General features: G+C 36.3%; 4 protein-coding genes across 26 annotated transcripts in view; 3 read left to right on the top strand and 1 right to left on the bottom strand.

The window, feature by feature from the left end:
• The window catches only part of LOC126875915 (myosin-2 heavy chain-like), a 49,452-nt gene extending 31,682 nt beyond the window's left edge, over positions 1–17,770 (top strand). For 2 of the 20 annotated variants that reach the window (XM_050638811.1, XM_050638810.1), the window contains exons 2-7: positions 3,211–3,485; positions 4,286–4,408; positions 4,899–4,987; positions 5,091–5,312; positions 11,878–12,278; positions 12,398–17,770. In XM_050638811.1, the coding sequence (XP_050494768.1) occupies positions 13,837–16,827 (2,991 nt within the window). In that variant the 5' untranslated portion in view covers positions 3,211–3,485; positions 4,286–4,408; positions 4,899–4,987; ... (1 more) ...; positions 11,878–12,278; positions 12,398–13,836 and the 3' untranslated portion in view covers positions 16,828–17,770. The other 18 variants (XM_050638800.1, XM_050638805.1, XM_050638803.1 and 15 more) reach the window with 18 other exon arrangements.
• The window catches only part of LOC126875924 (venom serine protease Bi-VSP-like), a 59,760-nt gene that overhangs the window by 15,686 nt on the left and 17,226 nt on the right, over positions 1–26,848 (top strand). The window lies entirely within an intron of this gene.
• On the bottom strand, positions 19,081–26,682 carry LOC126875928 (venom serine protease Bi-VSP-like). 4 transcript variants are annotated; one of them, XM_050638850.1, is made up of 10 exons: positions 25,649–26,682; positions 24,031–24,228; positions 23,691–23,786; positions 23,465–23,619; positions 23,082–23,136; positions 21,640–22,384; positions 21,332–21,427; positions 20,977–21,255; positions 20,633–20,901; positions 19,081–20,549 (listed from the first exon to the last, which is right to left on the bottom strand). In XM_050638850.1, the coding sequence occupies exons 1-6, from the start codon at positions 25,749–25,751 to the stop codon at positions 22,356–22,358; spliced, it is 636 nt and encodes a 211-aa protein (XP_050494807.1). In that variant the 5' UTR covers positions 25,752–26,682; the 3' UTR covers positions 19,081–20,549; positions 20,633–20,901; positions 20,977–21,255; positions 21,332–21,427; positions 21,640–22,355. The 4 variants fall into 4 exon arrangements, with proteins under 4 accessions (XP_050494807.1, XP_050494808.1, XP_050494805.1 ...); XM_050638851.1 differs by lacking the exon at positions 21,640–22,384 and having other exon boundaries at positions 25,649–26,679; XM_050638848.1 differs by lacking the exon at positions 21,640–22,384 and having other exon boundaries at positions 22,795–23,136; positions 25,649–26,667.
• The window catches only part of LOC126875911 (uncharacterized), a 38,137-nt gene continuing 33,652 nt past the window's right edge, over positions 22,364–26,848 (top strand). Inside the window, exon 1 of the mRNA XM_050638793.1 lies at positions 22,364–22,386. The gene's annotated coding sequence lies outside the window, so the exon portion shown is untranslated. The remainder of the gene's footprint in view (positions 22,387–26,848) is intronic.

Here is a 26,848-nt window from a genome sequence, read left to right as displayed (position 1 = left end):
AACAAGGAGACAAATGCATTGGCTAACAAGTCGAAAATCCAAATTAAGCATAGAAAATAAATTAAAAATATACAAAACGATCATAAATCCAATCTGGACGTACGGAATACCACTATGGGGGGTAGCGGCAATGAGCCATATAAACAAAATAGAGACAGTACAAGCTAAAATTCTTAGAACAATAGTAAACGCCCCATGGTACGTTAGAAACGAAGGCATACGGAAGGACCTGGGAATACCAATGGTCAAAGAGAAAATTAGCAGACACGCAGAAAAATACAAAGAAAGAATAGGAACACAGCCAAACTGGCTAGCTGCGGAAACGATCAACACCTCAAACATGGATAGAAGGCTGAAAGGGAAATACCTAGCAGACCTCACAAAGGACACAACCAAACAAACACGAAGATGGTATCCCACTGGGGGTAGCTACCCACATAATAATCTAACAGCTAAAAAATTCTACCAAATGTCCAAACTGGACAAATTGTGAATCTAATCTATAAAATAAAAAAAAACCTGTGATCTGAGTTTAGATCTCAGTTTAGAGTGATACATCTCCTAAAAGGATTAAGAGATTTTTTAACAAATTCCCAAAATAACAGTGAATTTTAGAACAAAGATAATGGAAATACATAAACATCTTGTTAATAACGACGTGGGTATACTGATAGGAACTAATATCTGCAGAATATATGAATGTCTTAAACATAACATAATGCTAAAAAACGTTCTCTTTGTCCAACGACCTCTTGATTCCTATACAACCTCTCCTGGTTATCTTGCGCACGCGTAACATTCACGTACCGTTACATGCATTGCCATTCCATACTTTTCGTATCCTTTTTATACTGTTACTTGAATATAGAATTATATAAAAAATACAAGAGCACAAAGATATAGAAAATATAAAAATAAAAGATTACAAAACTGTCAAAATTACAGAAAATCAGATTAAACATTAGTACCTATATTCGTCCCAAGTGTTGCGTTGTGTGTTCTATTTCTTTTGTAGATTATTAGTAGTGGTTTAGTTTAGAATATAGATTATTTATATATTTATGTAGAGACATGCATGTTTCGTAATGTAGTTCTTATTTTATAACACTTTACCGGAATGTAGGCTAGTTTTAAGTATGTATCTTAGATTACTAATTTGATTTAATAATGTAGAATGCGCACACATATATATATGTTTCTGACAATGTAACTTTTATTTCTTTAATAATACAATATTGTATGTTTTATGTATTCGTTAGACTATTAGTTTTTGACTTCATATATACTTATATTTCATAAATTGATAATATTGTATTTGTTGCATAGTATTGGAAGTACTGTCTCTAATATTTACTAGTTTATTACATGTCTGGCATATATGTTTATACTTATATGTAACTCTCCAAGTTGATTGATTAAAATATATTTATATATACATGTATTCCTGGCGTTTCAATTATTTCCCCTTTTGTAGTTATTCTTATTTCCTGGTTTATTTGTTTGGTTCGTAACTCGTTCAATCCATTAACTGGTTCTATTTATTTTATTTTATACTGGTTGGATTTATATTATATTGAACCACAAGTTTTCAAATTGCAAGTCGGTTATTGGTAGGTTTATTTAGAGTTGTGTGTATATGTGTTTTGTTTATTGGTTGGATCTATTAGTCGCCCTCGTTTTGTTAATCCTTCCTTTAGTTTCGTAGCGCCGTGTGTTCGTTTGTGCATTCAAATCCTTATTCGCGCGTTTTGTATAGAATGGTTTTCTTGTTCTTGTTACGGCGCGTGCGGAGCGCCTGACGTGACACCCCCGCCCTTGGAGTTCAAATTTCCAAAGGAAATTTGACTGGTGGTGTCTCTGAGTTCGCTCAAGGCGGACGTAGATGTCGTTGGTTGTTGAGTGACTACCGGTGTTATCGATATCCCTTGAGGTTGTGATGTTTGATCATCGATATTTCGTCTTCCTTTGAGGTATAGGAGCAGGTGGGTGACTGATCCGCATATTGCTCCTAATAGGGCGATTCCACATCCGTAAGTTTCACGTAACTGGTATCCGTATATGGCTATATCTATTATCGTCTTGATTAATTTAAACATTACGAGTATTCCAAATATTGCTGCACTGACAGTTCCAAATTCCATGAAATCAGTCCATAAGCTTGATACGGTATTTTTCGCTATTGTCGTTAATGTGTTTTCGTCCATCATTCCCAGGATGTTTACTGTTCCAGGGACGATTGTTTTTCCTGTCGCTCCTCTGGCCAATGTGTTCAAGACTGCAGATTTTTCTGCCGGGAACATGACGTGGTCCCGTAGTGCGTCGAGGTCTTTTTGGGTATATATTCCGCTCGTGGCCAACGACGATGGTGCTGAATATCGCCACGTTTGGCGCACGTCCGGGCGGAGTTCCTGTGGTGTGATTCCCTTGCCAAACGGATAGCTCCGAGTAGCATTCTGTTGTATGTCGTACCTTTACTTGTACCGGAATGCATTCGACTATATGGACCGCTTCTCCTGTGATCAGAGCCATGTGTCCTGGGTTTTGGTTATGGTGTATGCAAATTCGTCGGGCGGTAAGTTTGCCAATCTTAAAGCGTTCTCTATTAGTTTCTTCTGTGTGGTGCGTCTTTGTGTCGGTATATCATGGTATAATGTTGTCATTTGTCATTTTACTTTCGAGTTTATTAGAAATAAGAATAACCTTTTATTATTATTAATATATATATATATATATATATATATATATATATATATATATATATATATATATATATATATAGAAAAAGAAAATTTTTATATTTATATGTATTTTTTTCTCTTTTTTTTTTCTTATTGTTAAAACCTTTGTTTTATTTTAGGTTTTACGTACATGTTATCAGTGAAAATAAATATTATGAATGCTACTTGGGTTATAATTATATACATATATGCATACGTATTGGTAAGTAGTATAGATGAGATTTGTTTTATTGTTATGAATATATAAGTATATATTATCAATAGGAATAGATATTACAAATATAGCTTGTCTTTGAATATATATATATGTGCGTGTAATGGTAAATATGACGGCTTATTTTTATGAGTCACTTGCATTATCAATGGAAGTGAGTGTTATAAATATCGCCTATTTTACAACATGCGTGTATATATATATTGGTAGATATAAGTGAGAATTATATGTATAGTTATAAATGTTGTTTGTTTACAGGTGGATAGCAAAAGTATTTGGTTTCGTGGGTGGCGTACAGGTGCCTTACAGTTCTACGGTGCGGATTGCTATTCCTTGGACTAAAAAAATTTCTTTCGAGATGAGTCAGATTATTGTAACGATCATGCATGGGAGGATTTTCTGCAGAGATTCAAAATGCTCTCTGGATTCCTCGTGAAACGTCTGGACAACACCTACATGTACTTCCTCCGTCGTTCAGAGAATGGTTGATGAATTCGCCATCCGTTCTGCACACACATACAAAAATAGTTAATGTATATATATATTATTTATTTTTATTTTTTTTTTTTTTATAAGTTTCGTTCGGACCTGTTCCTTTGTACGAAGACTGTATCCCTGTATATAATATAATATATATAATATGTTATGATTATGTTAGTTGTTATTTATTATATATATATTTTCCTTATCTCTCTCTTTTTTTGTTTGTTTTTTTTTTATTAGTACCTAACATTGCTATTATGATGCTGTATTACATTGCATTGGCTATTATTTCTTTGTGCGACGAATTTTTCAACATGGCCGCTCGCGTGTCTCTTTGGTATGGCGTTGGTTTAATGTCAACAGTAACGTGTTGTTGAAATAGCTAATTAATTGTTAATCATTATAATTTTATTTAGTAGTGTTTTTGTAATATTGTTTTGTATTTCATGATATTGTCTGTGTCAATACCGTGTGCTACTTTAATGTGATAGCATGGATTGTATTGTTACCGAATTTCAATAGTCATTGTTTTGATTATACGTGACTTGCATTTATGTAAGTCTTGTTTAATTTAGTTAATGTTTTGTGTATTGTGTTACCAGTTATTTTCGTGTAGCATAACTTTATTCCTTTGCACCGAGTTCAGTCATGTCTTGTTGTTAATATTTAGTTAGTCTATCTTGATTAATTTCTAACCTATTTCTGTGTTTATTGACTTTTCTTATTTTCCCTATTAATTTATTATTGCTTGTACTTGCTATTTGTTATTATTTTATGCATGATATGAATTAGTTCCCTTATTAATGATTAAAATTTATTTGTTAGATTAACATTGTCTGTAATTCTTTAGATTCTGCTCTTTCGATGCTGCGTCACTTACCTGGATCGTTCCCACAACATCATCCGATTCTTTGATATGCCTTGGATACTTACTACGGCTGCCTTCAATCGTCTTATATCTGTGGTCATAAAGGTGGTGTTTAATTTATTTAATTCAATATGTGTATAATGCATTGTATGTGCGACCGCTATTGGGCATTACAAAATAACATAACAATACTACGTAGATTAATGCATAACAAAATATCCTTTTACTCCGGTTATATTTATTACTAACTCTCAATTAATCTATCTTGATTATTTTCTAACCGCTTTCTATACTTTATCAGCTATTTTATTTCTTCTTATTAACCTGCGAAATTCATGCATGTACACTTCCTTGTATAGTGATTAATTGTTCACGAGGTAGGTTGCACTTTCACTGTTTTAGTTATTCGTTGAACTAACACGTTTTACGTTCAAACAGTAATTGGAGCACTCGTAATAAACCTTTTCTTTTCAAGTTTCCGCTATCTGTGTTATTCAACGAACAGTGCCATGTTTCTACAGTATTGTTATAACATTTAGTACTGTTGTATTTTGCATTAAGGCAATTGAAGTTAATTTGTTCATTTATTTTTCAGCTGGCTGTTGTACATGGTGTTCCGTAAACAGGGAGCCATAACCTATTTTGCACGTAAACCTTCTCGTATGATGATTACTTGTTCACAAGGTAACTTTCACTTTCACTCTTTTAATTATTTATTGAATCAACACGTTTTATATTCAAACAATGATTGGAGTACACATGATAATTTTCTTTTTTTTCTTTTTAGGTGTTCGCTATCTGTATTATTCGACGAACAGTGTCACACCTCCTTTTGATTTATCCACAATATAGTTATAACATTTAGTAACCTTGTATTTTGCACTGAGACGATTGAAACTAATTTATTCACTTATTTTAGGTAGCTGTCGTACATTATGTACCACGAACAACGATCCATAACCTATACTTACACGTACACTTTCTTGTATGTTGATCACTTGTTCACAAGGTAACTTTCACTTTTACTAGTTAATTATTCATTGAGTTAACACGTTTTATATTTAAACAATAATTGAAGCACATATAATAATTTTCCTTTTCTTTTCTTTTATGTTTTCGCTATCTGTGTCATTCGACGAACAGCACTACAACATACACTACTGCACTACGTTGCCCACTGAAATCACTTTATTCATTGTTTATTTCGATTATGCGCTAGTTTTAACTTGTTTAAGTGCACCGTTCGCGGAATCCCTTTTTTACTTCAATCTTGACGTTTTGGTTCTGCAAGATTTCTAGCACTTTGTGTGGTCCAGTATATTGATCGGAGAATTTTCCTTTACTAGGTTCTTTTAGTAAATATATCGAATCTCCTATTTTAAAATCTTGAGGGTTGATTCGTCGATCGTAATATTCCTTTGATCTTAGTTTGGATTTTATCAAATTTTCTCTTGCCATTCGTTGTACGGTGTAAATTTTATTGAACAGATCTTCGAGATATTCTGAGTATGTTGGTTCCATGTTCTCTTCGATTATTACTTCACCAGTAGGTTCTCTGGCTAGATGTCCAAAACTAATTCGTGCGGGGAGAATTTCGTTCCTTTCCTTCATTTTAGTTTTTATTTTGCGCCAAGACGCAAGTTTACTCACATCGATCCAATTATCCAATTGCTTGCTAATAGCATTCAAAATACAAATTTTTGAAAGTGTCGCAGCCATATTAACCCAAAAATATTTTGTATATAGTATAGTGTGATACCATCTATATTTTCCTGGGGGAATCATAAGATCAGCACTACCTACTATGTTACCTACGTCAAATATTAGATGTAGTAACCAATAAAGTATTTTTAATCCAATTATAATCCAATGGCTAGCGTATTCAAGTTTTTATATATATCTTCAACTGGTGATTCCCTATTTTCTCCCTTTTGATTTCTTTGGGCTCGTTGAATTTGCGTTTCTTCAGCTTGAAAATGTTTAGAATCCTTTTCCTTAGTTACCCTTTTTCCTTCTTTATTTACTTTATTCACAACACCTTTATTTTTCTCTACCTTTTCAGGATGAATAGTTTCATTGGAAGTGCTTATTATAATTAAATTATTATTTATTTGTATGGAACGTTTAGGAATATTTTTGGTAGATTTGGAATTATTCTTTGAATTTTTATTACAAACCTTTTTGCTTATAGATTCTGTTTTGGATTTAGGGATAGCTATATTTTTATTTTCTATAGTGTGATCTTCCTTGCAATTTAATGATTTGGCTTTGAGTTCGATAAAGTTTCCTTCTGATGGTTTTATAGAAGTTTTTGAGTGAGATACACTCGCTATCTCTTTTCCTATTATGGTTGAGACATTCACGAAATTCGTGGAGTCTTGCTTTTGTATCTTTGCCAAGTCGAACGTGGAGAGGCAATTCGCACTTCCCAGCGGGTCCAATATCTCTGTGATATTATGCAGTGGATAAGCATTGCCTGTCGTCTCGTCGTTCAATTTCCTAGTTTCTGCTTCGTCTGAAAGTTCTTTGGCACTAATATTATTTATCTTGTTTGGTAACTCAGGAAATTTCTCACTCATGATCCTGTCTATGGCACCGTGCGTCCTCTTATTATTTAACGTGACATTATCCCTTATCACAGCAACGGAATGGTGTTTGCATTGAAAAGTTGATTGGTTGAAATGATCAGCATCTCTCTTTTGATTTAGATCTCTATCGAGGTATTTATTTATGCATTTTTCTTCCCAAATTATTGCTCTTGCTTCTTTTCTAACATTTTCTTCTATTCCCGGGTTGTTTAGATGTTTCCGCGACGGCGGAACGTCCAAGGATTGGTATCCTGCTATCTTTACTCGTAAATACACCTCGTTTGGAAGCCCCTTAACGAAAGCTTCCCTCGTGTCTCGATCTATCCTATCTTGAAATACGGTGCCGTACTCGTACCTTTCCCCGTTCGTTATCGCCAGTCTGAGATCTTTGACGCGTCCTATGTAGTCCAAAATATCTTCTCCTGGTCGTTGAAATATTGTAGCTAATTCCCCTTTATATTCGTTAACCGTTTTTCCCGGACCGAACATATCTTTTAATTTATTCCCGAAATCGTTTAAACTTATTACTTCTGTGTCTTCTATGGCGAGAAATGCGTGTCCGCGAAGCTTATTCGTTAATAATTTTACTAACTGAAATTCTTGATGCCTAGGAACCATGTTTCGTGCGCGCTCGCATGCTCTTAAAAATCGAAATACCGAGGGTCGATGTCCGTCGAACACTGGTACTGTCTCTATTGCATCTTTTAACTTAATTGGTTGGGGATTAACTTCTATCGGTATTGTCGCTTGGGAAATTATCGGCGATGATACGGGTGTCTTGATTTCTTTTTTTGCTTTAAGTTTTTCCGACAACATCAAGATCATGTCTTTGTCCAACGATTCTAATTTAGTCGACATTATTTCTTAGGTATATATTTTATCGATAATCGTAACAACTTTAATTTTTTGTGGAGCGAATCGAACCGTTTAAACCAACTTTAATCCTCCGTGAAGCGGATCCCACCGCTGCCACCAAAAATTTAAATCTCTAATGTTACGTATCAATTTGTTTGTTTAAATCGATCAAATCTTAAGTTTAAATTTTACTGAAAAATTTTTTTTTTTCGTTTGAGTTTGAATTTAATCTTAAGGGAAATAAATTGAATTGATATTATTGTGTATGTAATACTGATTTAGATTTCTAATTAATACGGTAGTTGCTGCCACCAGAAATAGTCTAAGGACTATTTCAAAATATTTTATTTTTTATTATCTTTTTTCGTTTAATGGGTAGCGTTAACTGACGCTTAATGCAACTGGTAAACGATTTCCACTTTTCGGCTAACCTGCTATGTGCAGGGATATTGGCACGGGAGAGGATTAAAGCTGGGAACAATAAATATTTGTCCTCGTTAAACGGATTTTTATTTGAATGTAGAATTGCTTAGATTATTACCTTTATATATATTTTATTAGCCGGATATATATATTTTAGCGTTGCTGGATTGGATAGGAATGTGAGATTTTTCGTTGTTTTATATAAATTTATTTTTACGTTTGACTTCTTCTTCTCTTTTAATTTCGCTGTAGTAGTTTGCCGTTAGAACCGAAACTCAATTCATTTACTACGATGGATTCTGTTACCATGATTTTCTTGCCTTTTGAGTTTAATAATCGAGGATGATTCTAACGATCCTCTCTGTGTGGGACTCGTGTGATTTCGCAAGCCTTGCCCAAAGACGGGTAATATTTTACCAACAGTGGGAGGAGGAATGCGAAGATCGATGGGTGTTTTCGATAATCGAAAACACCGTTTGCACAAGCCAACACAGCGAACGATCCTTTGGTTAAATTTTCGAAGGGAAATTGTTCTGCTATTTCTCTCTTACAATCGCATGCAATGATGGCAAGAATATCGGTTAATAGCAATGCCGGTATTGCTCTTAATTTTCGATTGACCCCGACGATGTATTTAATGGTCCTCTCTGTGCGGGACTTGTGTGATTTCGCAAGCCTTGCCCAAAGACGGACAATATTTTGCCAACAATGGAAGGAGGAATGCGAAGATCAGTGGGTGTTTCAGTAGCTGAAAATACCGTTCGCACAAGCCGACACAGCGGACAACTCCTTTGTTTAAAGTTTAAACAATGATTCTATCTTCAAAACCGTTCACGAAAATAAAACGAGATCGATGATAGGAAGTTCTAATTCGATTCTCGAGGGCAACGAGATTATCAGAGAAGAAGGAAATTTTCAAAATTAATTTTCTTACCTTGAGGAGTAGGTGCTGTCTGGTGCCATTACCTCAGCTGCTCCGGTGGTCGTCGAAGTTTTTGTTGGGTTTATTACTTGAACTCGAATATAGTTTACTATCAACTTTTACTTTATTTATCTATTTCGATACAGACTGAACAATTTACTAACTGGATTAATACCGCAATTACAATGCGCGTTTCTGTCTAAGCGATGAAATGAGGACTTCAAAGATAAAATCTTTCTTTTACTTAGTCGCGGTTCTCTTTTCTTGACCGAAAAACTAAAGACCCCGAAACGCAAAATACTATACAAAATTTCTAAACGCAATGATGAGCGCAATAACGAACGTAGTAACAATGAACACAAAATATAATGAGCACAAGAATAATGAACGGTAATAACAATGATCACTATAATAATGAACGCAAGGATAATAAACGTAATACGAATGATCCGTAATAACAATGAACACAAAATATAATGAGCGTAATAAGAATGTTCACCAGAATAATAATGAGCGCTGCTCTATGTTGCTTCGCTTATTTATAATGCCATCCCCCACGGGGTGGTGGTCCACTGGGGGTACGCTTCCGTGGGAATCGGGATGTTGCAGTTTGGGTTTCTTGGAATCGTACGTGACAAAATGTAAATTCCGTATTTCGACTTAGTTTTTATCGGTCCTGTGCTTCTGCTGAGCTAGCGTCTAGGAGGCTTGAAGCATTCCATGCTGATCTAGTCTTTTCCGCGAGAAACTTCTATGTTTTGTACCGTGGGAATTACCCGTGTTTCTTCGGCGCGTGCAAGGGCCGGCGGCTGCAGCATAATTATCACCTCGATGTTTGCTCGGGCAACACGCGCAATTCCGCTGCTCTCCCACAACAAGGACCTCCTTCTTCGAGTTATTTTTCGTAAATTTGGATATTCGCATATTATGGTTGTTTTTGCGATTTTAATGTTTTTTCCTTTTTTGTTGTTTCCCTAGGCTTCGGTGATCGTCGTTCGGACAATGTTTGCGGAGGCATTTCCATCAGAGGTTCCTTATTATTATTATTTTTTAGATGTATTTTGTTTTATATACTATATATATATATATATATATATATATATATATATATATATATATATATATATATATATATATGTCGGAACGAACATTAGAATTAGGGTTAGGGGCGTGAAACGAATCTTCGTTTGGGTTACACGTTGTCGTTATGCAATAGAGAAGACATTGACTAGTGTAAATACGATTATTATAGAACCGGACAAGTAACCGCGGTAGTTAGGTACTCGAGAAACTAATGACAATGATCCTAGGTTCAATAACGAATCCGCGGTCGACGGGATGATAGATGAACGTACTCACAAAATCTAAGTCGGACGCGTAATATTCACTGATCGTAAAGAGTTACTCCTTTTATCAGTGAGATCACGAGCGAGAATGCCTTTCCCGTCCCGATGATGCCACAGAGGAAAACTATAATGGGGTGTGTCTAAGGACACGAGATCATCGGATTCGTCGAGAAAAGCCTTCGTTCAGAAAGTAAGGGAAATTGGCGTTGCTGCTAATTGGTCAATTTCCATATCGGTGGTTAGAAAAAGATGCTAGCCGCCCTCGAGGGAAAGTTGCTAGTGGGAGACGCCGCTCGTTGAAAAATATGTTTCCCCTATCTTCCCGTAGTTGGGACAAAGACTGTTTGTCTGTTTGAAGGACTTTAGTTAACTAAACCTTAAGATTTATAACGGGCCCTCGGGCTAGCCGAACATGTACTGCGGAGACGCATCGACATCTGGCAATCATCTTACTCGAAGAATAGGGTCTGCGTGTGGCGAGCCACGGGACAGAAACCGTTGGAATGTTTATTGTCGCGTGTCGCCACGAATATTTCTTTTAAGGAGAGCTATAGAATTACTCGATACCTGTTGTTAGGCAAAGCGTTCATCCCTTGACCGCGGCTACGTTGGGCGACAGACTGTCACCTCGAGCCAAAGCTCACCGTCACTAATCTCGAACAATTACAATCGGATTGAATAACTACAATAGTTTAGTTACAGTTATAGTAGACTTTAGATTGCAATGTTGCGGGGCTATCCAAAGGTTCCGGTGTCCTTTCATCTCCGACATATAGATATACATGTATATGTGACGAAATATACTAAAGCAATATTGACCCTTTGTCGCTGAAAGTATCAAACTACAAAACTTCCTTTCAAATTTTCAGAATAAGGAAATCAGGATCATGATAAATAATTGGAACATAATTAAAAATAATATATCTTCTCTATAAGATAATGAATACATTGGTTCATTTAATTTTTATGGATATTCAAACGCTTCTGTGAAATAAAACGTCAAGATTATAGAGTATAAAATTCATAGCTATGAAATAACTAAAACTCTGATGTATTATTAAAAATATACGTTAGGTTGTATGTAGTGATACATACAAAGATTACATGTACAAACCCATAATTAACACAATGCTACCGCAACCATTCTGCAATCTACCTTGCCCAAAACACTCCTCCAGTCACCTCCAAACTCTTCAATTCTCTCCACCTAACCACCCACAAACCATTCACAAACATGCAATTCTCGACAAAAGAAGAACTTATCGTCAGTTGTCCTTAACATCTCGTTCATTCATTTGGTCCCTATCCCCCTATTTCCTCCCACTGCGATGATCGCACTACATTTTTCCACGTCTCTATTCTATTCTCTGGATGATCTGAATTCTCGAGCAGTCGAGTGACGATTGATCTGTACAATTGATCGATTTCTTTTTACTACAGACATGCAAGAAATTCCGTGTTGGAGAGCGATGTTGCGAGTTCGAGTGCCTGGACCACCTGAAGACCGGAACTGTCTATAGTTTATGTCGTTGATGATAATAATTCCTCCACGACTCAACAACAAGAGCTACTCTGGGTGATGAGCTTAATGGTGCTGTTGCGGCTATTTTAATTTTTCAACAAGGATCCAAATGGCGCCGTTGACGAAATTCTTTCATTATAAACGTCAACGATCAACATCAGCCATCAGGGAACGAAGAAGGTACGCTGTAACGTGTCTGAGTAATTATACCTCGAGGAGTACATACAGTTATGTAATGAAGATTCGTATGTGAGTGTTTGTTTTCTTATTTCTTTTCCCTTTGTTTCATTTGAATGGATTTTTGTACTCAAAGAGCGAGGTAAGATTACGTCAGATACGTTTTTACATATGCTAAAAAAATGGAAAATGATGATGATGAATCAATGACACGTAGAAAATTATAATCTATTGTATTGCTGTTATCTAATGGTGTTGTAGTTGACTGTATGGTGGATGTATCTAATGGTGTTGTAGTTGACTGTATGTTGTTCAATATTGCTATGAAACTCTTCTGATTCATTGTCACTTATACGAAGGATGGAAGTATACGAAATTGATAAAATTATTAATAATATTTACGAAGAGAAAGTAAACTGTTGGATATATGACAAAATAATTCTATTTTAAATAAGAGACTGGTCAGAGTGGTTATTTTGTTTACAAAATCAAACGAATTTAATGAATGTAATGGTAAGGAAGTAACTATAAGTGGCTGTTAAACTATTTTTATGCTTGAAAAGTAATTCGCAAAGTAATGTAAAGCAGTACTACTGAGTTGTACATAACCTCTTTCAGAATTTGTTCTTAACCTCTTGCTTCATAACTTCCTTAATTATACTCTTCAAACTTATTGACTACTTCGATGTTGTTACGAACAGAAACTGATAAAATATTAATCTTAAATAATATATATATATATATATATATATGTACTACTTACTCAAACTATGGATCACATAACCTATACAAAAAAAAAAAAAAAAATTATTGTACACTATAAAGCAAGAGGTTAAATCTTTAATCTGTTAAGAATTAAATTTTTTATTGTAACTGCGAAAATTATAAAAGTACCAAGCGAAGCAAGTACGGAATATATGCGGAATATGAATCGCTCAACGAACCAAAGAGCGGCTCAGTGACAAAATTAGTAAAGTAAAGACCACAAATATAACAACATTATATTCTACCACAAAATAATTCTCTATACAAAAAAGGTACACAACGAATCGATTTTTCACAACGATAAGAGTCAACAGAACCAATCAAGACCAGGCGAGACTCTCATAAGACAACGATATCAGAGGAATCAAATCAGCGACTTCAATCTATATTACAGAGTATAGTTATCAAGAAAAATTGCTCTTTTCATGAAAAGTATGGTAATGATACTCTTATAATACATTGTATATCTGGCAGTCGGGTGTGCCCGTGGCCATCGGAAATGTAAAGACGACGCTTTTAGAAAGTGATAGCGCCATCGCGTTTTAAAAACGCGTTAGAAGAAGGACGGTTTCGCTATCCAAGGCGAATCGAAAAGTGTGCGTGTTGCGAGAATCAGAGTTGATCGAGACGTCGAAGCATAGAATCGTTAGAATTGAGTTGCGAGTGTTGTCGAGTGTTAGAGTTGCTAGTGAGAGAGAGAGAGAGAGAGAGAGTTACCAAATAGTTGTCAAGTTATTTGTTGTAAATACGAGCGTTGCATTTAGTTTTCCTGTTAATCAAACATCGTTTCCCTGTCTAACTAATATCTGTATTTTCAATCCATTATTAATATATTCCGATATTACAAGTGGGGGCTCGTCCGGGATTGAATAAGACAGAGAAACGATACGATTTAACGGAGCTATTTCTGCGGGAGTAGAAAAGAATAGAATAAAATGGCAAACGTTGAAGACGAACGATTGTCGGATGAAGAGGATTTGACGCTGGAGGAGCTGAGGAGTAAGCTCGCACAGATGAATCTGCCTATATCCGGTGCGAGATCAGTGCTGGTTGCCAAGTTGAACAGAGCGTGCAAACCTGGTCGATCTACTCCTAAGGATTCGAAGCGTGGCGAAGAACCAACAAACCAGCGAAATCTAAGAAGCAAGCAGAGAGCCGAACGCAGTCAAGAGGGAGAGGAAGACCTCGAGAAGCTGAGGACGAAAGAGCTGAGAGCGCGTCTCGTTAGCTTGGGGTTGAAGGTAACGGGAAGAAAATCCGAACTACGCGCGCGGCTACAGGCGGCCCTAGAAGGAGACGATGTATCGTCGGAAGAAGAGAGCTCCGACGAAAGTGAAGGCGAGGACGATAAACAAGGCGCGCGAGAATACAGGAGAGGCACGCGAGCGGTGTATCAGGACCGCGATGAGTATCAGCAGAAGGTATGCGTCGGTTCGATGTTGAGTCTTAAAGACGTGGAAGACTCATTAGAGAAATTCAGCGGGGATGATCTGCTGAGTGTAAATCAATGGGTGGAAGACTTCGAGGAAATGGCAGAAGTGTGGGGTTGGTCAGACGCCCACATGGTGGCCTATGCTAAGAAATTACTCGCAGGCTCCGCTCAGGCCTTCGTACGACAAGAGCGATGCGCGAAGTTCTGGGCAAAGCTAAAAAAGGCGTTGAGGAATGAGTTTGAAAATGTAGTAAGAGACCAACAGATACATGGCGAGTTATCCCATAGAAAGAAGAAAGCAGATGAGAGTCTGCAACAATATATGTATCACATGTGCGGGATTGCAAAACAAGGAAGGATTGATACGCAATCCTTGATAGACTACATTATTCAAGGCATTCCCGACGAGGTCGCGAACAAGACTGTGCTATACGGAGCCAGGAATATCGAGCAATTAAAAGAGCGTTTCAGGCGCTACGAAGCGATAAGAAGAGATATGGAGATGAGGACGAAATTTGAGGAGCCGAAGAGTAGCAGGGTAAAGCCGGTGGCGAAGCTGTCCGAAACCGAGAGGAACAAGGAACCCGGTCGATCTGGAGATGCGAGGAAGGCGCGATGCTACAATTGCGGTGATGCGGAGCACGTGTGTGCGGAGTGTCCGAGCAAGTCGAGAGGACCTAAATGCTTCAAATGTAGGGAGTACGGACACATCGCATCAAGTTGCGACAATTTGGGTGAGCCCTCAAAAAAAGTTTACAGCGTGTTTCGGTCGTTACAAACAAGGCGTGGTAAGGATGTTAAGATGGAAAATTTCGAATTGAGCGCGTTGATAGACACCGGTAGTGAGCTGACTCTAATGCGAGCAGATCAGCATGTGAAAATCGGAGCGCCCAGATTAAGTCGGGAAATCGTTGGATTTCGCGGTGTCGGTTCCGGAAGGAATTTTACGCTCGGGAAATTTTCGACGAACATTATTATAGACAATGAGTCGTACTGTATAACCATACACGTAGTTCCAGACACAGTGATGCAACATTCGCTTATTATTGGCGCAGACTTTTTGGACACTGTTGAAATAAGTATAAAAGGGGGAGAATCTTTTATTAGTAGAATAAAGGACGAAAATCCCGATGAGTGTCCGGAAGTCCTCAAGATAGATGTAGAGACACAGGCGAGTGAGATAGATTTGTCGCACGTTAAGGACATGCAACATAGGCTAAAAAGAGATTTGAAGAGAACCAAAGCATTGCTAAGAGACGCTCAAACGATGCTGGAGAGATCGAAAGGTGACTCGACGGGTAAAGCAGCTTTACGACAGCTGAAGAACCAGTTAGAAGATGCAGAATGCGCTAGAGCAGTTGCAGTTAAAGCGAAACAGGCACTGGAGCAAGAACTGAATGAGACGCAGGCTTCGTTGCAGGAAGTACTGCGGCAACGTTCCGAAGCAGAAGATCGTGTTAATGTAGCTAGTCGCGAACGAACTGAGTTACTGTCGCAATTGGAAGAAAATAAAGAAGAGTTAGCAGAAGTTTTGAAGAAGTATCGGGCAGCTGTGCAGCAAGTGTCGGAGGAACGGAGAATAGTGGCAAGACACGTGGTGATTGGTAAAGTGGACTACGAGATGGTGTCCTCGTCGGATTCTTGCGGCCAGCAGGAGGACTTAGCGAACATCACGAGGAGGAAGAATCTGGCTAAACAACAGCAACAGGATGTTGTTGATGATATTTGCGAATTTACTGAGAAGGATAGCGTTGCGGGTGTGAGGGTTGTTTCAAGTTTTCGGATAGACTCGAAGAGAGTGAATGCAAGGCGAACGAAAAGACAAGGGAAGTCGCACGTGCGGAATCCCTCCAATAATATCGATACGAAGATTCGATATACAGAGGATGTGGATGACGAGGACGACGATGGGATTGTCGAGGACACGATGAACGTGAAGACCTTCGAAAAAGAAGAGATCATAGTCTCGGTAGATGGTAAGTTGTTAACGTCTTCCATGTACGAACCGAGCCTACGAAAATGTCACGATGCTGCCACGACGATCAAAGACCCTGACAAGAGTGAAATGGGTAAACAAACAACGGAGAGGAAGATAGAGGAAGAGCGAAAGAGGAGCAGTAGCATCGAAGACGACCAGGCCGCGGTGTTCCAAGAGGAACGAGATCAGCTGCGTGCGGACGCAAAGAGACGGATTGAGGAGATCCAAATCCGAAACAAGCGGGCGTATAACAGGAGACGCAAGAAGGCGACAGCATACAGGACGGGAGATCTAGTGGCAATCGAGAGGATGCAGAGGGGTCCCGGGCTAAAGCTGCATCCGAAGTTTCTTGGACCGTATCGGGTGATAAAAGTCCTGCGAAATGACCGATGCATAGTGCAGCGAGAGGGGGAGCACGAAGGGCCACGTACAACTTCCACGGCAGCCGATCACATGAAATGGTGGAATGCTGACGATAGTGATGTAAGTGCGAGCGGCGATGATGAGCACATCTGAGGGCAGATGTGATTGTCAGGAAAGGCCGATTGTAATATCGTAGAATAGCTTTGATTGGAGATCGGCTGAAAATAGAAAACCCGTGTACGTCATGTTTCTGTGGTTCGTCTACATTTAAGAGTGCCTACGTGACTAAAGGCACGTAGTTGGTAGTTCTTACATAGCTATGAGGGAAACAATAGACAACGTTAGAAGAAGGACGGTTTCGCTATCCAAGGCGAATCGAAAAGTGTGCGTGTTGCGAGAATCAGAGTTGATCGAGACGTCGAAGCATAGAGTCGTTAGAATTGAGTTGCGAGTGTTGTCGAGTGTTAGAGTTGCTAGTGAGGGAGAGAGAGAGAGAGAGAGAGAGAGAGAGAGTTACCAAATAGTTGTCAAGTTATTTGTTGTAAATACGAGCGTTGCATTTAGTTTTCCTGTTAATCAAACATCGTTTCTCTGTCTAACTAATATCTGTATTTTCAATCCATTATTAATAAATTATAATTAATCGAACAAAATTACACCTTTAATATATTCCGATATTACATTACCGTGATGTAATATTTATCATGCTTATTTTGTACGTAAAACGAATCGTTGGAATATTCCCGAAGCTAACGAAGCATTTCCCAAAAGTTAAACCGAAGAAATTAACGCGAATAGTTAAGTGAAATTTTTCCATTAACTTGCTGACCAACCGGCAAATAAAAAATCATAAAAATTGTTTCAATGTGTTGAGGTCACGCATAACTTCTTTTTTCATTGACGATTACCAAACAGGTAAAATTTCGAAATTGTACGAAGGCCACGTGACCAGATCGTATTGGAATTTGAAGTGCATGGAAAAAGACAACTCGAAGTACAAACCTTGAGCTGTACTACTCGAAGTACAAACGTGAACTAATGGATGCAGAAAAGCAATTAACGCCAAACATCCGAACAGCATCTTGGAGCCCGTCATTGTTCTGAAATAAAAGAAGTGACGAAATAAAAAGACGCAGGACTAATAATAATAAAGGAAACTTAGTTCGTATTATAAATTGAATTTACATCAGAAAAGAAGCACGATCAAGCGAAACAGATCGTAGAAATGACAAATATCATCGATATACGTTTCAGTGTAATTTCACTTTTGAAAATTATTTAGTTTAATACGATCGTATTCATCGCTCTGAAACTTTCATTGTGCTGCAATTTGTGCTGCGTCTTTTTAATTTCTCTATCTTTCTGTGTTTTCGGAAAAATTACTTGAAAGATTAAGAATTGCTTGCCTTATTTTATTTTCGATTAGTTAGGATTTGATTATTCCAGGTAAGGTTTATTATTTATAACAGGTTTTATCACTTGTTTATTATTTAGGAGTTTGTTATTTTAGGATTAGTACCTTTTAGGATTTCTTATCCTTCGAGTTTCTGTTTCAGATATCTAGGTCTATTTCAAGATGTTTTATTACATTAGGATTATTTATTCGATTAAGATAATTTAAGAGTTTCACAATGTACAAAGAAATAATCGCGTGAAATTTAGATTTATGCTTTAAACGTATTAAACACGCGGTAATTTCAATGTCTGTAGCCTCGAACGTGTTCTGATTAGTTGTGTCATTGTCTGTGACATTGAAATCACAAAAATCCATTGCAAGTGTGCTGTCATGCAATGTGGATGTAATTGGGTTTTTTGGGGTTAGGTTGGGGTTAGGTTGTATCATCTGATTTGTACAATACTATTTTAACGCAAGGACAGGAAAGTTATTATATATTTCCCGTCCATTATTTGAATCGTTGTGAAGTGTAACGAATTATATTCGATTCGAGGAGATGTTAATGAATTACCCATTTCATATGTAATTACATGGAAATAAAAATCATTGCAAAAATAATTGATCTAATGACAACGGAATTTCCAATATTTTTTTGTTTCGTCACGTCTTTTTCATAATATATCTTTTATAGGTACGTGATTTATTAATCGTTCGAATGGAAATAATTATTCGTATAATATTCAAACGATTCTAGCCATAAAATAAATTAAAACGATACCTGTAATGCAATCTGCGTATGACGTCAACCTCGATCTATGCTTATACAAGAAATTTTATCAATCAATGACTAGATATACAATAATCAAGTATTATAAAATTTCCTGAAAACCTTTAGGTGTTAATATTAAGGTGTTAATATCTTTAATATTTGCAAGTTATTGTTTAGCGCTAATTAGTTAGAATGTAACAAGTGGTGTACCAGAATTGAGATAATTAAGCCACACGAACAATCTTATTTAGATCTTTTTAATTTTTTAATTCTCTTTTGCTCTAATACTTCGTAAAATTAATCTTCATTAGCTACTACACTTCATAGAATAACAAGAGATAATTTTTCTTATATAACGTTTCATTCATAAAATCTATCATTAAAGTATATCTTCATAAAAATATCATTCCATACTAACGGTATATTTGGTGTCATACGAGATAACAGTTACCAGTGATGACATATGTAACTTTATAAAGATATCTCGTTTTATTATATATTAAAAGAATGTACTCATTGCTGCTATATTTCAGATGAAAAAAAGGAGGCAACGATTTTACAGTAAAATCGTTCGTTTACAACTGATTCATTTACATTTCATGATAATACTGTGCATTCTGAATATGCTATGATTTGGTTTAAAATAATAAATAGTCCATTCTTGCATACTATTACTCCAGCTTTACTTGTATTTTCGATATTGGTATAAATAGAAAGACAATTAATGTCGTTCGAGTCTATTTTCGGATCATTTATATTACGTTTAATCCATATAGTTATTATATGAGACATAGTATCGTAAAATTTGGAAGAATAAAACGTTCGTACAGGAAGTACATTTTATAAGAACTCCAACAAATCTGCGTGTGCACCTAAGATACAAACTGATAGTGATTGTTCATAAGTTTATATACATTATCTAATGTCAATCGAAGGTATCAATTCTTTTTCTCCATAAGAGTACTTTTTCATTTATATGTGTTCAAAAATACATGTGTTCAACCGTGAAGCATATGTCACCTACAACGAAAAAGAGTTTTCCTATACTTAATATTTCCTTTATATACCTATGAAAAGTCTATTCTTCGCGTAGTATGAAATTATGAATAAATCTGGAATATTGTTCAATCTGAAAAGAAAAATAACTTATTGACATCATTCATTGATACGAGATTCAGAATGTTTGTTTTGTCTTGCAGAAAAAGAAGGCAGCCCTCCCTTTCTTTTAATGTGAAATAGAAAGCGAAAATTTGAAAACAGATTTTTTGGAAATTTACTTGCAAATATCGTTTTCAATATCGTGATTTTCTTCCCAATGGTACTGTACTTTCAAATTTTCATTATGGATTTCTTTATAATCATGTAAATAAGAAATTCCGGAAATTTTTTCCTCAAGAATTTAATTCTTGTGTTTTGATTGATAATTATTACACTGCATACTAACTTTTCGCATACTGTTCGCGTCTAACAATTTCCTAATAATAACTACTTCAAAATTACATATGTTCTTGCACGAATTCAAAAGTACGTATGATACAATTATTATTTATCAAAAAATTCCAAGTTAGTAACTTTCTTTTCAAATGGCAAATAACATATACTTTGACTTACCTGTAAGTTTTTGTTCCTAATCATCATTTCCTCTTATAGAACACATCATTATTGTTCTCATAATTACTACCAGTGTCATAGATATTGTAGTGGCTACAACTGAATTAATAGAAAATGATAAATAACTGTGTATAACACTAATACATAACTGTGTATAACAATGACACATAACTTTTACTTACATATCAGTCGATACGGGATTACTGTGATATCCTGTTGATGTTTCTTAAGGCACTTGATTAGGTGCGATACGGTATCATTCCTTATGGTATACTGTAGATAAGTATTTTAGAAAATAACAAGAATAAATCTAAATTATTCAGAGGTTCCAGTTTCGGCTTAGACATAAATACAGGACCATTTGCAAAGAAGAAAGGGTGCGTTTCTACAGCCTCGTTATAGTAACCATGAATACCAATCTCTGAATTACTGGTTACTAAACATAAATATCCTATAAAATTTAATATATTTCTTTAATTTTTAATACATACATGAGTTAGTAGTTCTAAATTATGAATCATCCTACCTGTGATATTACACTTTTCCTTATAATATCATCACTCAAGTGAACAACATTAAGATCATGTAAACCATGTCATCCTATCTTACTGTGAAGATACTTAGTTATGTTATCTAACATTATAAAAATATCATCAAATTCAAGTCCTTTTATTCACATCACATGGCCACGACGATCTGGTTCTTCGTTATATAATATTCTAAAATTTGTCGTATATATAGGATGTACAAACCGTGATATCAAGGTATCAGTTCTTCCTTCCCAAGGGACAGTTTCATTAAAATTCTGATAGAATTAAAAATTAATTATTAATATTCTAACAATCATATATGTTAAATACATTATAGTCAACGATATATACCTGAGCGAATGTAGGGGTGATTCCTTGATAATTATAAATGTCATCAGCCCACATCATTGTGCCACTTCTTTGTACTCCAGCCTCTAGATTAACAGCCTAAACAAACATACGAAATTTTATAGAAGCTGTACAAAATATAGTATATATGCGCAATATTGAAGCGTTCAAGGGGATATAAAGGTAATGTACATCACATACACGTGTACTCTCATGCAACAAAATACAATTAGATTTAATAGTATAAGCTCTTTTATTCATCATAATAGATTGGAAATTTAAGTGTCTTACGAGGGTGAGTAAAAAGTTACCCGCTCTGTCGGTGTAGAATTTGTTTTAAGCAATTGTCAAAAAAGACATACATCATTTTTTGACATAATCACTCGATTTCTGTATACACTTTGTCCATTTGCCGAAGGACCTTCGTATTTTCTCATTAAAAAATGTTTTGGGCTGAGCTGCGAACCACGAATGCATCGTCGTCTTCACCTTTTCATCAGCTTTTTCGGCATCCATCTCGCACAAACTTTTTAAAACCCAAATCTGTCGTGCACTATTGCATAAGCAGAGCCGTGGCTGATTTGCAAATGATTTGCCACATTATCCAGTGTCACTCGTCTATTCCATAGAGCATAAGTTCATGAACACGTTCAATGTTGTCATCGTGGATGTGGACGAGCGTCCACCTGTTTTTTCATAACACTTGTGCGATCTTCTTTGAACCTTTGTGCCCATTCAAACACACTTCGTGACAAAACACTTTCTCCATAATGTGCATTAAATCTTTGATAAATATAGGCATCAAACATAACCTCCGACCACAAGAAACGAATCACAGCATCCTGCACTGTTTTCCTGCAAATCACCATTGCAAAGCGCCATTACTCGCGCAACGGTCACAAACGAATTGACGTAACACAAAGAAACCTGCGCAGCAGCACTGAACAGATATTGACGTCATACGAAGAGTGCAGATGGATCAATACGGTCGACAGAAGTTTTAACTATCTGGAGTGCGGATAAATTTTTACTGAGAGTCGTATAGGAATCTATAATCTGTAAGTACACCTTTGGCTGAATGGAAATTTCTCTTACATATAGTCAAAAATGCAGAAACTGTGTATTGAATTGGAAAGTGATAAAAAATAAGTGAAGTTTCGAGGTTGCATGTGATTGCATGAGTACACAGGACGTTTTTAGCGAATAAAAAGTAATTTTGAAAGACACGAGACTTATCGTGTATTTTATGCACTCTCTGTGTCCGAATTTCCAGAAGCTCTCTATCTTATGAAGCGTTTTAGATTAGCCGGAAAATTTTGTACGTACATACAAAAAGTATACGATCTAAGTGGAATATTCCATTATTCTCTTGATACAACAGAAACGAAATTTACAGAACTTCTCAGAAAGTTGGTTTATTATTACCAAATTAATAGAATTAATATACGTTTATCATCTTTACATACCTAAGTCGTGGAGGTTTATCGTGCGTAAAAAATTAGTGTCGTTTCAAAGTTACATTTCGTACATTTTAAGCCTATAATTTGTAACGTACAAAACAATGTAAATTTGAGCTGTTTCTTATCTCCACAATAAGAAAATCCAACTTTACGTTTTTTACACAATGATATTTATGGAACAGTAATATCATATTATTGCATCGCTTGGAGAATGAAGTCAAGGTACGATGTGACCCTAGTGTAAACGCTGGGATACCCAGCTGTGCCGCACTTATAAGCATAAGACACAATACCTATTAAATACGAGGTTAATTCATGTTGTATCAGCAGTGGTCCGCCGCGGTCAGCCTGAAAGGATCGTTAAATTTTTAATCAAAGATACTGAAATATATCGATCGAATTGTATTGAAATTATACTTATATACAGTAATAATCTTCTATTGATTTGTGTATTGAAATACTCCAATTTATAACGTACATGTTATATGTATTTTGAGCAAAACTAAGATTAGGAGGAAATTAGATTAAATACCATAACGAGGTGTGAGAAGTGGGCAAAACTATTAAATTGTGTTTATCTATTATTTTTAATGTTTAAGACGTCGATTTGATGTTAATTCGAATTGACGTGTCTTCAGATACCGTATAGTTTGTAGTAACTCTGTAACTTAATTACCGTACAAGAATCCTTTCCACCCTGAGCACGTTCGGCGCATATTATACCATCAGTGACATCAGGTGCATTAGGAAATTTGGAATAAGCTATTTTGCATTCGGCGTTCTTAATCACTGGCATTTGTACTTCCATTAATGCATTACGTCGTGGTCGTCCTACGAAGAAAATAAGAAAGATATTTAAGACTGGAACTGTTTAATTTTATTATAAAATTGATATCACTTACTATATCTTAATGCTCCCCATCCAGCAACAAGGGGGTTATAGCCGACGAAGTTGCTCTTTCGCAGGAGCTCTTTCGTACAAATGGGATATACGTACCCTGAAAAATAAAAAAATAAATGAAAATGCAGGAAACAAATGACCAAAAGTATGAGAAAGAATTGTACACGCTTTATGACGCAATATATGTGTACAGTAAGAAATTTCAGGATATGATACTTCAGTAATACTCAATAGCATATATATATATATATATATATATATATATATATATATATATATATATATATATATATATATATATATATATATATATATATATATATATATATTTGAGGACTTACTCGAAAATGGCACCTCCTCCACCAATCTAAGAATGGCAATATTATGATTGTGTATGTTTTCTATTCCATCCATATGTGCACAATGTGCTGCGGTCAAAACATGCCTAGCCGATATCAGGGAACCTCCGCACTTCCATAGTGGTTTGTCTGGGTTTCGGGGATTACGAAAACCTAATGCAACGATCCATGGCCAAGCGCCTAAAATGCAATAGTCATAGTTGTGAATATACATAATTTTTTCTCACATAACGAGTAACAACGATTATTACCTATTCGATATTCGATCATACAGCAGACGATAAGTACATACGTACAAATACTCTGAAATAGAGATTTGATAAAGACAGAAATTAAATTTTTATTCCAGTGGAATACAAATTATTAAATAATTCTATATAATTTCTATTTGAACTATACTGAACTATAAAGTTCAAACGTGTAATTTCTGCCCTAACAGTTTTTGATCTCTATCCATATTATTACTCCTATATCAATTTTTTATTTCGAGCAAAAAGATACTCTTCCTAACATGAAGTAAAAGAAAGAAATAATTCAAGTTAATAAGTAAAGTTACTACCGATAAAATCATAGCATTATTATTTAGTCTAATTGAAATGTACATTGATGTGCTGTTTAATGCCTTTAAAGTTCATTCTTTGCAGTAAATGGCTTATTATTAATCGGAAAGAAAGACATAAAACGTACCAAGTTCAGCTGGTTTACCATCGACCACCACCCTGGTATGAGAGACGTTGCTAAAACCACAGTATGGTGGTCGCAAAGCCTTATACTTATACACAGTTTTTATTAAAATTTCTCTCTTCTCTTTGTTTGGATCGTTCGGACAGCAAACGATCGTAACATTGCCCTGGTATCTGCACACTGATCGTCTATAAAAATCGGTGGCTGTACGGTACTGTATCTGCCATATTTCTTGCAGAGGTTTACATTTTCTGTAGTCAAGGCACCTGCCTTCTTGATTGTCCGGTGTGGTACATTCTGGATCAAACAATTTTAAAACATTTATACAGTTCAAAGATGCGTAAGAAAGCGACACCGATTACTCAACTTTCGAAGTAAAAAGCCGATCAAGTCCACCGGATTGCCCTACAGACACGTATTAATCCGTAAGAGTTAGTCATCATGTTGATAATAATTATCTAAAGAAACTTTTCACGTGAAAATATAAAATTTTAATTGATTAGATATTGTGTTAGCCATACTTAAGAAAGAAAATGAAAATGAATGAAATGAAAGAAAAGGACTACCTTCAACCTCATTTTTTAAATAAACACTTTGTCAGTTTTGCGGTAAATAAATTCTTAGGAATTCAGGACAGTTTTTAGTGAATCATTTTGTTTCGACCGTTCGCGGAGAGACGCGATCGCGAGATAGCACGTCAACGAGAGTTGTAAGTTCCCGTTACGATTAAATAATCGACGCCACGAACTGATCGATCCCCTTATTTCGATTATGATAATAAGGGTAGTTCAATGAAATTCCACAGAATTAACACAAATAAATTAATGTTTATTTCAACAACTTATTAACTAGAAAGATATAAATGGAACAAAAAAAATGTAACTGCGTTTTGGTTGATAAGTAATGCGCGACATACCACATGTGTTGACGGTTCGACTTCTGGAAAAGTTCTGAACGCCTTTCGATTTTTTTCGTTTTTTCTGGAAGGTGACCCCCACTACGTTCGGATCACGCCACATTCTTTTACTGCGAGGTAAAATACGGGCCACGAGTCGACGTTTCTGGAAGTCGCCCTGCTTAATGAACCATGCGCTTGCCACTACAATGTTTGTTTGCCGGGCAGACGCGACGATCCGTCTGCGACATTATAGTGCCGCGATCGATAGTTAAGAATATGACCTATGGTAAGCCGCATGGCGTAACATTCTCCCCCCGTTGAGAGGGTACCGATCAAACTAGGGAGGTGTGGTTGAAGTTCCCATCTTATTTCGTCTCGGTGGCTAGTTGTTCGGGTTTCTCGAGATCGGGTTGAATTGGCAGTGGGACAAGCCTTTTGACGCCCCGATCCAAAATGCTCTTTGCCGTCTGAACTGTAGCTGTCCGGATGACACCATCGGCGCCTGGATGAACCTTGATAACTCGGCCCAGAGGCCAATGCATGGAGGGAACGTTGTCCTCTCTGAGGATGACGATTGTGCCCTTTTGGATGCTGTGTCCACCCTTGCTCCATTTATTGCGGTTGGTTAGCTCGTTCAAATACTCCTTATGCCAGCGGTTCCAAAAATGTTGTTTAAGCTGTTGGATATGCTGCCATTTGGAGAGTCGGTTCGATGGAATGTCTCTGAAATCTCGATCACGTAAGCACATTAATGAATCGCCAATGAGGAAATGTCCGGGAGTGAGGGCTAGGAGATCATTTGGATCGGTGGAGATAGGAGTTAGCGGGCGGGAATTGAGGACTGCTTCTATTTCTATGATAAGAGTATTACGGTGTTAAGCTCATATGTTTCTGTTTCTCCTCTCGCGCTGCGCCATAATATCCTTTGATATTTCCGATCCTCTGGTCGTACGAGGAATTGCCGATACATTTTCTCGATGTCGCCAGTGAGTACGTACTGATGAGCGCGGAATCTAATTAATATACAAAATAAATTGTGAATTGATTCGAGAATATAGGATTTCCCCATTTTCATGATTATCGTGATTTTTGTATAAATATATTTTTTAAGATACTAATAATTAGGTACTTATAAATTAGTATTATCAATTATTTTGCATTTATAATTCCGCCTCTAGTATAAGTGTTAATTGAAAACTAACTTTATGTTTGAAAAAG

Source organism: Bombus huntii, unplaced genomic scaffold (assembly GCF_024542735.1).
Source record: "Bombus huntii isolate Logan2020A unplaced genomic scaffold, iyBomHunt1.1 ctg00000060.1, whole genome shotgun sequence".
NCBI lineage: Eukaryota > Metazoa > Arthropoda > Insecta > Hymenoptera > Apidae > Bombus > Bombus huntii.
This window is presented reverse-complemented; position numbering and strand designations above follow the sequence as displayed.

Bases quoted from the DNA above. Each gene is read 5' to 3' on its own strand.
- LOC126875928 (XM_050638848.1), bottom strand. From the start codon at position 25,751: ATGTGGCGTGATCCGAACGTAGTGGGGGTCACCTTCCAGAAAAAACGA. The intron at 24,229-25,648 runs GTATGTCGCGCA...ATTGCATTTTAG, and splicing joins TCGAACCGTCAACACATGTG to GCGCTTGGCCATGGATCGTT. The intron at 23,620-23,690 runs GTAAGTGATATC...TTTTCTTCGTAG, and splicing joins ATGGGGAGCATTAAGATATA to GACGACCACGACGTAATGCA.